The sequence below is a fragment of the Osmia bicornis genome, chromosome 15 (assembly GCF_907164935.1).
Source record: "Osmia bicornis bicornis chromosome 15, iOsmBic2.1, whole genome shotgun sequence".
Taxonomy (NCBI): Eukaryota; Metazoa; Arthropoda; class Insecta; order Hymenoptera; family Megachilidae; genus Osmia; species Osmia bicornis.
In genome coordinates this window covers 7,915,108-7,932,494 of record NC_060230.1, presented here as the reverse complement: position 1 = coordinate 7,932,494, position 17,387 = coordinate 7,915,108, and the positions used below count along the sequence as shown (strand labels likewise).

Sequence of the window (17,387 nt, the reverse complement as noted above, 5' to 3'; positions counted from 1 at the left end):
CTGCTGAAAATCCATGAACAGTTTAATCCCTACGAACGCGCAGAAGTAGCTGAAGCTGGTGCTGATGCTCGAGCCGAGGCCGCGGTACTCGAGAGGAAAGAGCTCGCCAATCAATAACCACGAAATTGGCGATATGCCCAAAGCGAGGGCGGTCGTGAAGACTAGCACGCAGAGCAACGGTATCCAATCGTGTTGCCCACCCACCGGCGAGTCCGGATAGCCGAGATTTTGCGTCTGCGACATGTAATAGGCATAACTGCCGAAACCGGCCAGCGCGAGAGACATGAAGACCGTGCTGGCTATCAGAAGCGGTAGCCTGCCCACGATGTCGATCAGGAATCCTGTGAACGGAACAAACGGATCACGATGTCACATCAGTCTCGCTTTACGACCGTTGAAATTCTTCGTCTCGATAAAGACGTTATAGCGAGGATTACCGTACCTGATAACAGAGAAGCCAATAATTGGACGAAACCGATAGCAATGGTCGCCCCGTGCGGATTCATACCGCCCAGAGTCTGACGGAATATGATGACCGCGTAATAGTTGAACGCGTTCGCTCCAGAGAATCGTTGGAAGAACATTAACCCGCACGTGATGGCGATAGGTTTGTACAATCGCGGAGTGAGCATGCTGTTCTTGAACGTCAGCTCGTATTGTTTCGCTCTCGAGGCAAGGATGTTCGTCTTGATCACCTGTCGATCGGTCAAATTCATCGTTAGTATCTTCGTTAGCGTTAAAAGTACATTTGAAGTAAAAGGTTACATACCTGAAGCTCGTGGCGTATGTCGACGTGATCACCGCGCAGCCATTGGAGACTGCTGGCAGCCTCGTCGTCTTTGCCGTTCAGAACGAGGTACGACGGCGTCTCGGGTATAAAGAGGGTGCCCAAAAAGAGCATCGACGGTGCCACCGCTACCAGCAGCGCGCTTTGCCGCCAATTCATGTACGTCCCGGCTATGTACGATAATAACACGCCGACGTGACCGAGCACCTTCAGCATCGCCGACAGGCAGCCTCGTATGCTCGGCATTGAGATTTCGGATATGTACACCTGGCGATTCGGAAACGTTATTTAACAGCCATAGAGGTGGCTTGGAAAATGATCGTAAATCATGGAGGGTAGATTACGTACGTGGGCGACCATGGTGGTAACGGAGCAACATAGACCCCCGATGAAGCTGGTGACGTAGACCAGTTCGACGCATGGCGCTATACCGGTAAGGATCCAAACGGCGGCCAGAGGCAAGGATGTCACTCGTAGCGCCAATCTACGACCTCTTCTCATTATCCAGTCGCCGATCATGGCGCCAAACCATGCACCAAGCATCGACAACGACGCTACCCACGAGGCTTCTTGTTGCGTCACCGAGAATGCCGACCTGCGACAAATGGCAATACGATTACGGATGACAGGGACTAACGTTATGCGAGAACCTAATCGTTCCCTAATGCCTACATCCCCGTTTCCCGTTGTTCGTTGTTCGCCGCGATTAAGCCGACTTACACGATCGATCGATCGTTGCGCGTTAATTCATCGATCTTCGTAACCGGTTCAAGGAGAGGCTGACGGCTATCGTTCCTTTTCGTTCCTGAATAATTTGCCATTTCGTCCGACGGGAATTCCGACTCTCTACACTCCTATCTATGATTGATTTGCTTTGACGTCGTTGCGTCACCGTAGTTTGCTTAATCTCGATGGAGGAACTCGTTTGTCAAACGATCGATATGCTCGCTAGGGAAACGTGTATAAAAGGGGTACGGTTTGCTGAAGCAATCGTATAATTCATCTTTTTTTTCTTTTCGTTTCTGATGAAATTGAAAGTGTCTACTAGCGATAGGATCAATTTCAATCTGCGCGCATGAATTCAAATCAGTTTCAATAGTTACGTTTAATATCTATAGAATTTCAGTGTTATTCGTGAGTACTAAAGAGGTATTCGATCCTGCAGGTTTTACGATAGTTCGTTTGAAAAATAGCCAGGAAGAATTGAAACGTTGAAATTCATTCGCGAGCAACTCGAATCCGTCGCTACTATCTCCGCCAGGATATACAATAATAAATCCAGCAACGAATCGTTCGCTCATAAATTTCGACGATTACGTAAAGATATTACAGAAGCTTGAATAGTTGACGCGGGTCACCGCTATAAATTAACGAGCACAATTCGTTTACCAGTGGCTTGTTTCCTCTTTACAGTAGACGCGATAAGGCCGTGCCACTATCGCGTAGAAAGTGTACGAGAAAAAGATCGACGCACCGACGTTAATGCGTTTGTTAGATCGAATTCTAATATATTCGAGCGCGCGAAATATCATGTCGCGTTTATTTAATTTGCTTATCTACCGAGCGACGCTAATCGTTACTGGACACGACACGTTATAACTTACAATTACTCGCCAAGTTTCACCTTTCCTGTTCGCTCGTTACACCGCTGCCCGATTTGTTTCTTAACGCGTCGATTATCACGGGGTAAAACTTACCAGGTGTCGTTGTTCGTAGATTGGTAAAGATGAGGGGGTTGATTATCCAGAATAGAGTCCAACGCTGGGGAAGTGTAACCCTTTGCCAGACCAGAGGACAGGGTTCCCATTGAGAGTGCCAGGGTGGCCAACACCTAATAATTAGATAAATTCCTGGTACATATTAATAAAGCCAATGGCCTTAATCTCGTTGGTTCTACTGGCACCCATCCCTAAGACCACTTAAGTCAAGTTAAGGTGAGTATAGTTCGTAAAAAGGTGGGGATAGGGTGGAGTTAATAAGGGCCAAAAAGGACACACAATAATTTAATTAAAAAAAGAAATCCTCCCTAAATGAGTTGTCATCCAATGGATAGTAAAAGAGTTCTCGTGAAAAATGAAAGAAATAACTCGCTTAACACCGATTACACTAAGGAACAGAAGAGAAATGTTCATCGAATACAATAATTTTCAGCATTGCACGAGAAACCGAGCCGTGAAATACCTCCATCGACAAATGTATGCATAGGAATGTCGGTTATCTGTATCAGGAGGTTGCGCGTTGCCAGCTGCAAGCATCGGACAAATTGTTGGCCGCAAATTGAAAGGCTGAGCTGATGGCCCTCGTGAGGAATACTAAAACGTTTCGCGTGGCCCGGCTTTATATGCACGCATCTCTGACAACGATCGTTTCAGAAGCATCATGTGCATCGAGCTCTCTCAGGTATTTACCGGTCTCGTGACACTGGACGAAGCATCCCGCGTGACAGAAAGCCACACCGCGTACGATTTTATGGTGCACCGAGCCGAAATTACGGAACGAGCGGGATCCACGTGGCATGGAATGCGAAAACAATGTTGCAAATCAGTCTCTTGTACTCATCGCGCATTGTCGAACCTTTTCGATGAAACGCGACCACAGATACACGTTTCGATAGCAGTTTTGCCCCGGAGCTTTTCTTCTGTTTCCGGTCTCGTTCCTATGCGGCACAATTTTACCATGGTTGAACAAATAGCTAGTTGAAAACATACATACATAAGTTGCGATTTTACCGCAAAACGGTATTGTTTTTGCAAGAGTTTGCGAGAATTATCGGTGCTGAAGATCAACCCTTAATATTTGTTCACAGTGGAAGATAATAGTGGAATTTTAAATTTCTTCTTTCTCAAGTTTTAATCTTGGTTATTTATAGACACGCTGTGGTACGAGTTTAGAATCGCCTTTCATGATTTCTTTATTCCATTCCACGTTTAATAACGAGCGCTATTGATGGATAGTAACTCGAGCGACACGACGTGTCGTAACACATTATCCGTTCATGATTTTACGATTTGCTAAATGACGCAAGAAAATCCCTCGTACGCGTGAATCGCGACCAGTCACGGTTTTTGCTCTCAAAGACCAACGTAATCGTCCGTTATCCAGTCTGGTATGTCGATTTACCCGTTCAAAGACCAGTATCCGTGCCGTATGAGCGAGAAATAAAGATGACATCAACGTTCCGCAACAGAATACAGTCGAAGCTGAGAGCTTGTCCGCGTTCGATTTTTCATATTTCCTCTATGGCGGTGAGAATTTTCGCGGCCACGCCGAGACAGAATAATTATTTACGAGCCATAATTGCGGATAATGTAGGGTGTGCCAGTAATTATTGTGCAATTTGCGCGACCGTGTCGCGGCTAGGCTGCGAAGCAACCGTGAAATAAATTACCCCGGTTAAAGATCGTCGGATAAATGCGTTAATTCATCGCGAAAGAGAAGCGGAATTGACGGGAATATTGATCTACGACGCGACATAAATTTCCTTTAAATGTAACGCGATGTTCGACAAGATCTATCTAAAATTATCTTTTCCTTCGATTATGCTTTAATCCTCGGGGAATTGATAACTCGTACACTCGCGATCGGATCAGGCTTACCTAGGGGAAATGGATTTGGGAAAATTCCAATTTTTCATACATGGGACCTATACAGGATGTTACATACCAGAAAGCTCTACCAGAAGAAGAAAATTACCAGAAGAGCTCTAGATTCGCTCTACAAAAGCGAAAAGTTCTATAGCATTTTTCGATGGGATCAATAGTTTAGCCGCATTTCGTTGTTGAAAATTGACCAATCAGCGCGCAGTTTGAGTGGCAAAACACGCGGAGTAGGAGACCAGTCCCGGTGCGAGGGCGGAGCAAGCAAACGGAGATTCCCACTCCGCGCGTCTTGCCACTCAAGCTGCGCGCTGATTGGTCAATTTTTCAACGTTCAACAAAGAAACGTGGCTAAACTACTGATCCTATCGAAAAATGCTACAGAACTTTTCGTTTCGATTTTTCGTGATCTATCCAACGGTGTAGAGTTCTTCAGGTAATTTTGTAACACCCTATGTATGTACAGGGTGTCTCACTTAAACGGATACAGAGCTCTTATTCCATAACTATTAATGATACAAAAAATTGTTGATTTGGAAATTGCATGGGAAAAGGGAGTCTATGTTTTGGCCGAAGTGAAAAATCTTTTGCACTATTAGTTTAAGAGATATGATGGTCAAGTTTTATTTTTTAAATAGATCCATATATAAGACTCGATTTTAATTAGTTTTCAAGATATAACGTTTACAAATTTCCCGATTTTCAGTGGATACGACTCGGTTTGAGTGGCAAGTCGTAAAAGCGGCCCTTCTGTTGCGGTTTCTTATTCTTTGGGCCTGGCGTTCCTAGCGTAGACCCCCGCTGTGGCACTTACCGCTACAATAGGATCACTTTTACGACTTGCTACTCAAACCGAGACGTATCTACTGAAAATCGGGGAATTTGTAAACGTTATATCTTGAAAACTAATTAAAATCGGGTGTATATATTATAACTTAATGAATTCGTCTTGAGAAGCACTATTACATGATCTCAAAAAAAATATATGGTTCCATTTAAAAAATGAAATTTGACCATCATATCTCTTAAACTAATAATGCAAAAGATTTTTCACTTCTCCCATACAATTTCCATATCAACAATTTTTTGTATCATTAATAGTTACGGAATAAGAGCTCTGTATCCGTTTAAGTGAGACACCCTGTATACGGGGTGTCGCGAATGCCTAAGGGGAAAGGTGAAGCCGAAACCCGGAAATCCGGGGAAGCCTGTGACAGAAAACAGCATTTTTCCCATGGAAGCCTAATTTGATCGCGAGTACACACGCAGTCAGACTTCTCTTCGCTCTTTAACAGATTCTTTCTTTCTGTTTTTTTAAATTCCATACAATATTCCAAACACACAGCACGATGCTTCTCTGATAAATCTTTCATGGTGAACATCGGACGCGACGAGGCCGAAAAACGTCGCGGAAAAATTGCAAATGCGATCACGAATGCGTCGCTCGTACACGGTGCAGCTTTCCCGCGGAATCCGTAAAGCCGTGCCACTCGCACCTGTTGTAAAAGCCTGTCGATATTTTCTATTAAACTACACGACCTGTCTCCAGCAGCCGCGATTCCATCGTTACAGTTCTCCATGCCGGTTCGATGGAATTTAAAAACAGAACCGCGGCGCCGATCCCACGTAAATTTGCATAAACTTTCGATATCGCGAGTAACCTTTCCTTCGTCGCGGTCGTCTCAGATCTTAACGCAGGCGAACAATAACGCGTGGGTCGTGGCTTGATTTTCAATTGATCAAACTATACTTTTCATTTAAATCCTGCGAAAATCGTGTCGTTCAAGAATGATTCATCGTCGAATGATTCCTTTGAAAGATTCTGCTTTTTATTGAAAATTCAATAATACGAATGCTCCACAGTTACCGTGCCGGATGCGATTATCTTTGCGCGGATAATTGGTATAGGGGGAAGTTGCCAATATCGTACTAGTCTCCTAAATCGTACCACATTCAAATTTTGCTTAATGTTGAATGGCGGCACCAGCTTCCTCCTATAGGGAAGTTGCCAAAATCGTACCACTTAAGATATTATGCATAATATGAAGCTCTGGTATGTCTGTTTCAGAATTTAGCTGAGCAATTTTATAAAATATCATTTAAATAACCTGTGGACAACGTTAACTGTATTTTGAAAGCAGTTGTTATGTCTTATATGCATTAGTAAAAAAATGATACAAAGGTGCGATTTTGGCAACCGGTATCCTAAATCGTACCGGTTGGTTTCCAATATCCTATCTCTGAGTTATAAATAATAAATTGATTTTATTTAACATTGAGGACAATAATAACATTTTGTGCTTTTGACACGTCTGCACAGGCTTCGTTATATTTTCAAGTTGAACTTCTTCATACAAACTGCAGAACCACTCCTCTTCATTAAGCGATACAGAAATATTTGCAGATGCACTAGTTGAAGCACTGTCCGTGCTTTCTTTTTGACATAACTATAATCTAAAGAAATATCTAAAATATTGATCAATTGTTTAACTCGTACTGATACGATTTGGGAAACTACGCCGCAGTACGATTTAGGCTACTCGCCGGCTCTTTTATAATTTTATTTTATTTCATTTATAAGTAAGTTTTAACATGATTTGAAAATTGGCGCATGCACATAAAAACGTAGGCTTTGTGTAAAAATAAATATCATTAAATTATTTTTAAAAGAGACAGCACAAGCGCAACATGATTAAAATTTTACATTAGGCTGACCTGCTTTTTCAAATTTGTTAGAACAGCTACTGTAATTGATTTTGATACACTATTTAAGGTTTTATAGGAATATATGTCTTAGCTTATAAAAGATGTTGCTAGCTGGTGTCGCCATTCAACATTAAGCAAAATTTGAATGTGGTACGATTTAGGAGACTAGTACTATAATGAACAACGTCAAAGTTCGAAACAACGTTAAGATCACGCTAATTTTGGCTACCAATTCAATGGGATCCCGGTTTGATGCATAACCCGTATTCGATTATTCCGAAATCTAATTCTACAACCGCGATAGAACGAAAGGGGTAAACGGATTTGTATCCCGTGTACATGGACGTGTTCGGTTTGTTCTGTCGGGTAAATATTGACGGTCCTGTTAGAGCATCGAATAATAAAATAACGTTACCCAATGCTTTTATCAACCACGGTATCGGTTGATCGTGCGAAAGTGCAATATAATGGGGATTGTGTTCGAATCGACACTCTGCTCTTTTTCTGCTACTCGAAAATCCTCGAAATTTCTATTCGAGTGTTTTCAATTCTACCATCTGCGGTGACAGTCATTGAGAGGAGTGAAAATTGATTTGCACTTTGAAAGGTTCATCAATTTAATTTTCGGAATTTTTCACTATTTTTGTATACATATTTCGTTTGATCGAAGAATTATTTCGTCTAGGAAGTTAAAATTCCTAATTTTAGTCGAAACGCTATGGTTACGTAGGTAGATCTAGGTCACGATTGTTGAAGGGTTAATAATAAACCTTCCTCGCGTCTGCTCCGTTCACCGACAGAAACATTTACAATTTTATCCAACAAAGCGCGGAAAAGTTAAACGGCTCGTAAAATGTCACGACTGCTCGTATACGGCAATAGGAAAAGGAGCAACAGACATCGGTGGTACACCGTTAGACGACTAAAAGTTGTAGCGAACGAGGAAGCCGGGTTGGTCGGTAGAGTATGAATTTCCCGGAGTGGTTGCACGTTTCCCCGCGCGTTTTTTCACCACCGGTAGCACGATGTTAAAAGCTCGTTTACGCCGGCAGAGGATGTGTCCGGAGTTAGGTCGAAGTTAACCGAGAGAGCCATTAGCTTAAAACTGTTAGCCGACCCCGAGCAGCAAGCGGGGAAAAAGAAATAGTCTAGAAAAAGAGCTTTGAAAGTCTTTAGAACGGCGCGAGTGGTATTATGAAAATGGCTGGTCAGCTGGAGCTGGGTAAATCGTTATTCCAGCCTCTCTGTATATACGAGAGACAAGGAAAGCTTAAGACGAAAGACCGGCTGGCTGCTCGCTCGATATGCATTTTAAGCCGGACCACTCAATTAAGCTCGCAGCTATCCTTCGGTATTTGCATATCAATATGGATCCATGCCAAGATGGAAAGATTCGCCTCGCTCGCTGGATTTGGATTACTCGTGGGATACCCGGGACCATCGGACGGATGTAACTCCTCTCGATAAGTAGGCTAGAGTCTGCTTTTCTTTCTAATCATCACAGCTTTCCGTTGGATTTCAATTTTCCCTCGGTTAACTCCCCGAACGGCGGACCACGGAGAGAGCCTAAATTTTCTATTTCACATTATTCTACAAATATACGAAACTTTCTATAATAAAATAAAATACCTACCTGCGACATGTGTTGCGGTCTCGTCGCCGTCGAAGTCATGTGCACCACGGAAGCTCGAGGCATTTTAAAGCTGTTCTCGCCCTCGTCCGGCACCGTTGTTACCTGCAGAAAGAAATACCACCGATGAACCTTCTCTACGATATGTATTCCATACACAGCATCCAAAGAACAACGTGACTTGGTCAAAGAATTCCCCTCGACCCTCCCTGTCCACTCGAATCTTCCTCAAACTTTCTTATCTCTAGAATTTGATTTTCCACTTTCAAACCCACCACAATAGGGATTAGTCATCCGTTTGACAGTGAACCATTAGTCCTCTATGTATCCGGTTATCTTTCTTTTCGAAAGGAACTAGGGACTAACAATGAGTATCGGTACAAGTTACTGCGCTGTTTTTGCATTTCTACAGAGGTATTGGCAATACAGTTCTTTGTCGTGCCGTGTTTCCTGGTCAGTCGTAAACTTCTGTAACAGTACACTCTCATACATAAGTCATGGAACACTTTAGTATCGTTTCAAGACGCCTTGGATATGAATTAGTCAGATTATCTAATTTCATTGTATTCGTTTCAATTTGTTCGGATAACCCGTCATTTTGACATCGGAATATAAACACTTTGGCAGCCGAATTGTCGTCTGGCCCAAAGTGAAGTTTAAATAAGCGTAGATATTTCGAAACGGCGGAGAATGTCGTAGGTGAAAAACGAGACTTGTCCAAAGTTTTACGAGCTTCCAGAAATTACAAAACAAAGGGGAGGGATGGGAGGGAGACGGTTGTAAGTAACGCAGACGGCCTACGATAAGACTTTTCACGTGAAGGCATTGTCTATGGGACCCGGACAGATATAATTGTCCTCGGTGGTACAAGCAATTGTACCGCCCACGCGATACCTCTGGTTCACGCGGGGAAAAGGGAAGAAATTTTTCTTCTCTGTAACGGGTCGAGCCAGGAGAGTCGCTGTTGGAAGCACGTTACATCTAAATCCTCTGTCGGTGGCGAACGATTCGAAACGGTTGATCGTTGCACGGCTCGTTTATTCACATCCACCTGACCAGCTGGCGGGAGTGGTTTTCACTCGCTTGATAGCTCAGCTAACCGGTCGAAAAGTGTCACCGGGGGGCGTGTGCGTTCACCGTTGAAACGTTATTAGACCGGCATAGGGCCCTACCAGATACATATTATTGAATGAACTATGGTAACCCGGTTACACGAACTGTCCGTTTCGTTCACGCCTTTTCTGATTTACCGCACGAACGTTGCACTTTAAGTGTTTGCTACGTGTTACCTCGATGCAGGACACGGTACAAGTGTCTTTCGGAAAAAGGATGTAAATAAGCGAAAATAATAGAATGCACGGTGAGAAAACAGCGGGAGTGGCGGAGCTGAATGGTACCTGGTCGAACGTACCATTTCTTACCGACCACTTTTAGATTTCTTTAGATATTATATTTGTCTAATATATTAGATTGGTATTCGATAAGAAAGATCGTATCAAAGTGGACAGCAGTTTGGTGCAACTATGAATGCCTGTGCTGTTATTTTACTTTTCATAGTTGTATCAACTTGGGGAGTGCCACTGCGAAATATTTTATTTCAATATCATATCGTTTTATTTTTTATGAAAGATACATAGTCTGTTCCTTAACTTTCAGGATAAAATTTGAAAATGTTCGACAAGAGGTCTAAAATCTCTTCTTTGTTCTTATCGTGGCGAACAATTTGCGTATGATTTATGCTACGATTTCATCTAACGTTTCACCCCTTAGGCGGCTTACATTGCGCGTGGGTTCTGATAAGACAATTCAGCAGGCGTGTACCGTATCGCCAATATTCCCGAGTTCTAGCTAGTTGTACAACGCTCGTGTAAGCGAGAATTCGCCTTTTTTTTTTTATTGGTTGTTTATTGCAATAGGTTCAAGTTCCCCGACTTCCCCGAGATAGCCGAAGAGAGGTCGGATAATTATAGACGAGCAGCGGAGAGACCGCATGCTAGATACTCTCTTATAATTGAGATACCGTCGAAGAGGTACAAATGTTTGTTCCTACACAATGGACCGAGTAAATTACCGGTATACGTATCCCTTTCCTCCCACGCTCCTCTTTAAAGTCTTCCTCTGTTGAAGACTTTTTGATACCTAAACGATTCTCGGCGCTTGATAAAATAAAACGAAAATCAATGATCGAAGTGGCAGGGAGAGAAATCTGCTACCCTTAACCCACGGACGGCGGACCACGGAGAGAGTCCTAATTTTCAAGGATTTGTCGGCGTTTAGTGGAGGGAAAAGAGTTTCGTCTCCCCGGACGCCTTGAGTTCGGGCCGCGGAGCGCTAGATGGCGGCGAGGTTGAACGGAGCCTCTCGCAAGCGCTCGCCCGGCATGCCGTTCGGATATGTACACTGAGTCCCATCGAAGTTGTCGCAGTGAAGTTGGCGCGGCGTGAATGGTTAGTGAATGTGTAGCCAACTTCACTGCGACAACTTCGATGGGACTCACAATCAGTGTACACTGAGTTGCATTGAACTTGTCGCAGTGAAGTTGGCTACAAATTCACTAACACATTCACGCCGCGTCGTCGGCATCTCGCCCATCGGCTCACCGACACGGCGTGAATGTGTTAGTGCGCTAACTTCACTGCGACAGTGTACACTGAGTCCCATCGAAGTTGTCGCAGTGAAGTTGGCGCACTAACCCATTCACGCCGTGTTAGTGAATGTGTAGCCAACTTCACTGCGACAACTTCGATGGGACTCAGTGTACTCGTATCCTGAATCGAATCTCGGACCACAGTTCAGTCGATTACCAACTTAACTGTACGGTTTTTACATCTCTCGAATTTTAGCGCTGTTGTCATTTTCATCAATTTGCGCGTGCATGGGTTGCGAGATAAATAGTAGACCCTGTACAAGTTCCGAATAGCGGTACGATAGGTGTCTGGGGCAGGGATCGTCTGTTGTCAGCCCCACTGACGAGTCAGACAGACGATCCCGAGACGAAACGCCTTTTTCTCTCTTACAAATTAATCAATCAATCATGAATGTCGTTAATATTTATATTGTACCTACAATCCGAGTCTGGGAAATTTATTTGATAAAGTGATAGTAGATGTACGTTAATAAATTCTAGGGACATCTGTTTCATGTCGCTCCCCTTTTTTCCAACCTCGCAGTAGATTCGCGCCCTCCTTCCCTCATCCGACAGCACTTTGTCCCTGGCTGTTCGCGGGCTACCAGAGTCGATTTTCAATAATCGACAAGATAGCAGATAAGCTCGGGTAGGTCCCCTCGCTTGCGATTTCTCACGTTTTCTCCCTCGCGAGTCGCCCCCTCCCTAGGGATATATCCGTCCTGTAACCGCCTCCAGGTTTGTGAAGCACCGTTGCCTCTGCATTCTGGCGAATCGTGGCTGAAATCAATATCCTTGGAATGCCAGGAAGCTCCGCTCTGAACGATCCTATCGATACCGATTTCGAAGACTAATCGAACCACCCCCCTGGCTGGCCTGGCTTTGTTACTGTTGTCATCGCCGGCGATGGAACGCGAGGAATCTTAATCGAAGAGTTGTACGGGTTCTTCGATTCGCAAATTCTTGCCGATACATTTTGTTTAACACATTTCGTACCGCACATGTAGTATTTTTAATTACACCTATACATACATTGCTATAACGGTCACAATGTTTCGTTATACGGCCAAAAAGAATGCTGTACTCTTATTTTTATCTAAGCATTTTTATAGGAAAATTATACTAAAAATTATATTACTTTATAAAAAATTGGGAATTGGTTTTGCATTAAAATAATTGATTCGTTACACGGCTTTTCGCTTTACGGCCAACTTTTCCGGAACGTATCTGAGGCGTAAAGCGAGGTATGGGTGTATTTTCTAATTGTGGCGTTGGAAAAAGTGCATCGACGTGTCTAAATTTTAAAAATGATAAAAAATTTGTAATAGGTTTGAGAAGGGGGGATAATGTCGAAGGCAAGATGGTGGATTAATCTGAATAGATGAATCTGAATCGGAGAGAGTATTCGTGCGGACGGGTGCGCGCGTGCATACAGAGCAGCGAACCGGATAATATTTTCTCTAGGCGTTAGCCCTTAATAAACTCGAAGTATGTACCTGGAAGGATCGTCGACGCTACGATAGTGCACGCTTAATAATAATTTCATGCCGAGATTTAATAAGAGATGATGCCGCTACGGCCACGAAGAATGGCTGCCGCGAGCTAAAGGGGTTGGCCAACCTTGTTTTCAAATCGTTCCATCGCTCGCCTCGCCAAAGGAAACACCATTTAATTACTGATTTTCTTGATAAACAAAGGTATTCCTTTCCGTAAGTAGTTATCCTTGTATTTCGACTCCAATATCGAGTGGATTTTGATTTTATTTCGGATATTCGTTCGGCTCGAGGTAACGCATCGTCGTGTGGGCTCTGGAACGGAAACGAGGAACGGGAAATCGATTAACGGCGAGGTAGCCGGATAGCTTTTAATTTCCAGTCGCTTTTCTTTCGCGAACCTTTCACGAGCTTCCACGAACGGATTTCATTAGGGAAAACGGTCCGTGTTTAACGAAAAACGCGAGCTCTTTATGAAATCACCAACGAGTCGCGAAAGAAAGCGTCCCGACCAAGGACGACCGTTTAATTTCCCTTCAAACGTGCACGCCGACGAACATTTTCTTCTATTTAGCCGGTCGCACAGGCGCGACGGAAAAATATGATAATTAATATTCATGGTCGAACTGGCACGGAACACGAACGACCAGTTTACCGTGACGATCAAAACTGAACCAATGAAACCGTTTTTCCACATAATTATTATTTATACACTAGATACAGAATAGCAGTGATGCTCCACCTGTGTATAATTATTACTTCAGCAATACGACATAATTATTCACTTTTCTTTAATATATCCTAATAGCATCCAACGAGAAAAATTCAAAAATAGACATTTTACCTCTAGCAATAATTTTAAAAGGAACAGTGTACAATTTAGAAAATTAAGATCATGTAAAATTGTGGCTCTCTCCATGGTCCGCGTTCCGAGAGTCGAAGTCCGAGGGCCAAAGCAAAGTCCAACCGATTCTTAAGCTACATTTTTATTTTATCCAATTTAGTTTTCTTCGTCGCTGTACACCCGCTACTAAAACCAGCTCTATCAACGGCATATGTTAATTAAATATTATGAATATTATCGAGCCAGACGATGCTACAATTCTTCGAGACAAGATAATATCGCGTTTACTTAATCGTGGCTCGACTTTAAACTGGTACCAATTAATTACTCGGCATGCCGCGTTGCTAAGTTCGATTAAACCCAGACCTTGATTCTCGGGCTGATTTATCGGAAGTCGGAGTCGTCCCGCACGCTTAACGATCGTTTTTCCATCGGGAAAATCGTGTCGTCCGTTGCCGAAATTCGTCTTCGTTACGAAAGAGATATATACAAGCCGCTTCCTGGCGATCGATCGAGCTTGGAAACTTCTGGCCAGCCTCGCGATCGTTCTTCGAGTTTTTCTGTCAGGGCTTTAGCTGGGTTCCTCTTGCCAGTTGTATAGAGAGAGAACTCGGTGAAGAAAGAACGGTTTTTCGTGCGACTTGGCTGGGTATGTACGTTCACATTCTAGGGCAAGAATAGGTGGAGGCGGGATAGTAGATTTTATAAAACGTTGCGGATTCGAAAATGAAATTTTTAGTGACAATCGTTATTAAACTACTCGAATTATTCATCAAACGTTCATTTCTCGAAGGTTCTGGGGGTCGGGAAATAAATTGTTGTTTAGAATATAGGGGATGCAATATCGAAATGGGAAAAGTGGAAGGAGGAAATGGTCAATAAGAAACAGGATAGCGGAAAGAACGGGTCGAAGGAAGACGTATCAATTGGAAAGGCAGGAAATGCAACCCTCGCAGCCGGTCGTAGTAATGAAATGCAGCTTACACCCCGTATTTTACGTTTTATTAGGCTTCTCTCTCCCCCCGCGTGGCTGCTTTTACCGTGCATTCGGGTCAAGTGGCTATGAATATCTGTATCCAACTGTGGCCGTCTAAAGCAACCGACCAATTTGTCTGCCATAATTCACCGCCTTCCCGTCGCCCCTATTTTTCTCCACCTCGTCGTTTTTCCAGACGACCGTTTATCGTGTTCCTTCGCGAGACACCCGTCGCGTCGTCGCAAGTTTCGTAAAAGAAAAAAACAAACTGAAGGTGAAGTTTCTAGCTACGTCGGTACATTTTTAGTTAGATAGGTTCACCGTTGAACCAGACTTCTGGAGCAATTAGAACACCTGCTCGAGGAATGAGGGAAGGTGAAGAGAGAAAAAAAAATACTCCTTCCTCGTTAGGGTAATAAATTGTCTGGCGGAATTATGAATTATTCGACGGTCAGGCTACGTTTACTCGATAATCCTCGAGTGGTGCATGATCTGAGCGAGAACTCGGCGGATAATGATCGGAACTCGACTCGAGTCACGATCCAGGGTTACGAGGGTCCTGCCCTCTCTTTAGGCTTTCTTCAGCCTTCGGACCATTTTTCTTTTCTTTTTCAATCGCTCGAGAAGACGAAAATGTAATTGCACGCTACAGTTAGGCCAGTGAAGAATAATCCTTTTTCTCGTTAGAGCTGTCGCGCGTTGCTTGCCGGATTATTGCTAACGTACCTCTGACGCGGTCCAAAATACGATCTCTGATAAGTATCTCCCGATAAGCATCGACGTCTCGGTGATCCTTAATCCCATTCGCGTATCGCTCGTTTCAACATTCGGCCTTGATCGCGGCTATGAATAATACAAGGCTCGCGTCCTTCCAGTATCCTCGCGAGCGAGAACGAACACCGGGAGGACCGGGCGATAAATCATCTGCCGTAACCCTAGCCACTTCACCGCGTCTATTTCGGTGTTTCGCCACCTCTCGGACAAACGTCATCGAGATTCCGCGACCATTCATGGCGAAACGCAACCCCGACTCTTTTAACCACTCGGATCATCGTAGGAGCGTTCTACCATTCTACGATTCTATGATTTGCTAGCTGGCTTAAAAATAAACCGAGCAACGAAACTGTCCAGGACACCTAGATACAAGAAATTGAATAGCCTGTCTGTCGCGTTATATTTGAAAGGACCCATCGGACCCTAAAATTTATTGTCTTCAAATAACAATTTTTTGTTTATTTTGGTAAGAGGACAGGTGTTTTCTAGGTGAGAGAGTACACGAGTCACTTCGAATCCCTCGAATAAGAAAATAAAAGGAATTTGTTGGTTCTACTTTAGAGATTCGCGGATGCGCTCGGTTGGTCCACGATGGCCAGTGCACGGCACAGCCTTTTGTTCCCCACAGCAAAAAGAAGCTAGAACAGAAATCCGAGTCAAGAATAGCTTGCGTGGCTGTGCCACACTGCCACGTGCCGTGTTACTTCTGCTAGTAGCATCTAGACAGCTGAAACTCGTGCTAGCACACCGCTACCCCCACGATTTCGCGCTCTATTATTACGAGTTTCGCGAGGCCGAGCCTAGAGAGAGGGTAACACTCCGCGATACTCTATTTGCCGAGGCAACTATACTTATCGTGATCCCCGTTTCTTGATCGTAACAGGGGGATTAGCATCGAAATCTCCTTTATTTTATTGCAACTTTCAATCATACTGCTTCGTCTCTCTAAATATCAGAGATGTGCGAATTTCCGAAATTTCAAGCTCTAAATATACAGGCTTCTGGCAATCAGAGAGGAAGACAAGTGCTTTGAGAACTGACCGTATTTTATCGGAACAATTAGATTTTGTATAGAATTCCATTCATGGTAATTATTTAGATTACATTTTTACATTTTGAACAACTTTTTCCTACGCATATAACCACCGTTCGGCTTTAGTTTTCGAGATATTTTCGAAAAACTGTCGAAACTAATATATTGAATTCTGCCTGTCGTATGCGTCCGTGACAACGTACGCGTTAGTATGGGATCGCTGCTTTTCTACTGTTTCTGCAAGACAGCAGCACGGCAACCGACACCAATATATATATACATATTTAACGGGTGGGCTTAAAAATCAAATTTAACTAATTTTAATGATTTTCAATCTCAGTTTGTGTGTCTGGTCGCCAAACGGCGACCAGAATATTACTTTAGCCTAACCTAACCTAACCTAACCTAACCTATTTCACGGGTATACTTCCGAAACCAAACTTCGGATTTATAATAATTGAGGGACGAGAAATCGAATGAGACCATTTTCAGAACTGGCAAATAAACCGTTCTCGGGATATACAGGGTATTCTAAAAGTGCGGAAACCCCCTATTATCTTGATAAGAACGCATTTCCACGCAAAATGAGTAACCTTAACCTTAACCCTAACCCTAACCCTAACCTAGGTTAGGTTAGTCATTTCCCAGCCTGTCGGAAGTTTCCCCTAATTCACTGATAAGGTACATTAGATTAGGTTAGGTTAGGTTATATTAAATTCCCGTCTGCCGTCACAGCTACAATACGTTGAAATTATCAATACACAAGTACACTGATCATCGGTCGATCGCATGCTAATGCGCAAGATGTAACACGGACGTACTGTGCAGAGATAAGATGTTGCGGAGGCTAAGGAATGCGGGTACGATTGGTCAGGGTTTTCTAGTCACGCCTAATGCACACATTTTGGTCGAAACGTTCACA

General features: G+C 43.5%; 2 protein-coding genes across 3 annotated transcripts in view; one reads left to right on the top strand and one right to left on the bottom strand.

Annotated features, from left to right (window-relative positions):
* LOC123987632 (mediator of RNA polymerase II transcription subunit 20) overlaps positions 1-17,387 on the top strand; it is a 93,823-nt gene that overhangs the window by 7,427 nt on the left and 69,009 nt on the right. The window lies entirely within an intron of this gene.
* The window catches only part of LOC114875736 (facilitated trehalose transporter Tret1-like), a 69,747-nt gene that overhangs the window by 4,087 nt on the left and 48,273 nt on the right, over positions 1-17,387 (bottom strand). For both annotated transcript variants that reach the window (XM_029186361.2, XM_029186362.2), the window contains exons 2-7: positions 8,723-8,824; positions 2,485-2,618; positions 1,136-1,382; positions 770-1,054; positions 443-695; positions 1-341 (exon numbers count right to left, since the gene is read on the bottom strand). In XM_029186361.2, coding sequence (XP_029042194.1) covers positions 1-341; positions 443-695; positions 770-1,054; positions 1,136-1,382; positions 2,485-2,618; positions 8,723-8,824 — 1,362 coding nt within the window. The remainder of the gene's footprint in view (positions 342-442; positions 696-769; positions 1,055-1,135; positions 1,383-2,484; positions 2,619-8,722; positions 8,825-17,387) is intronic.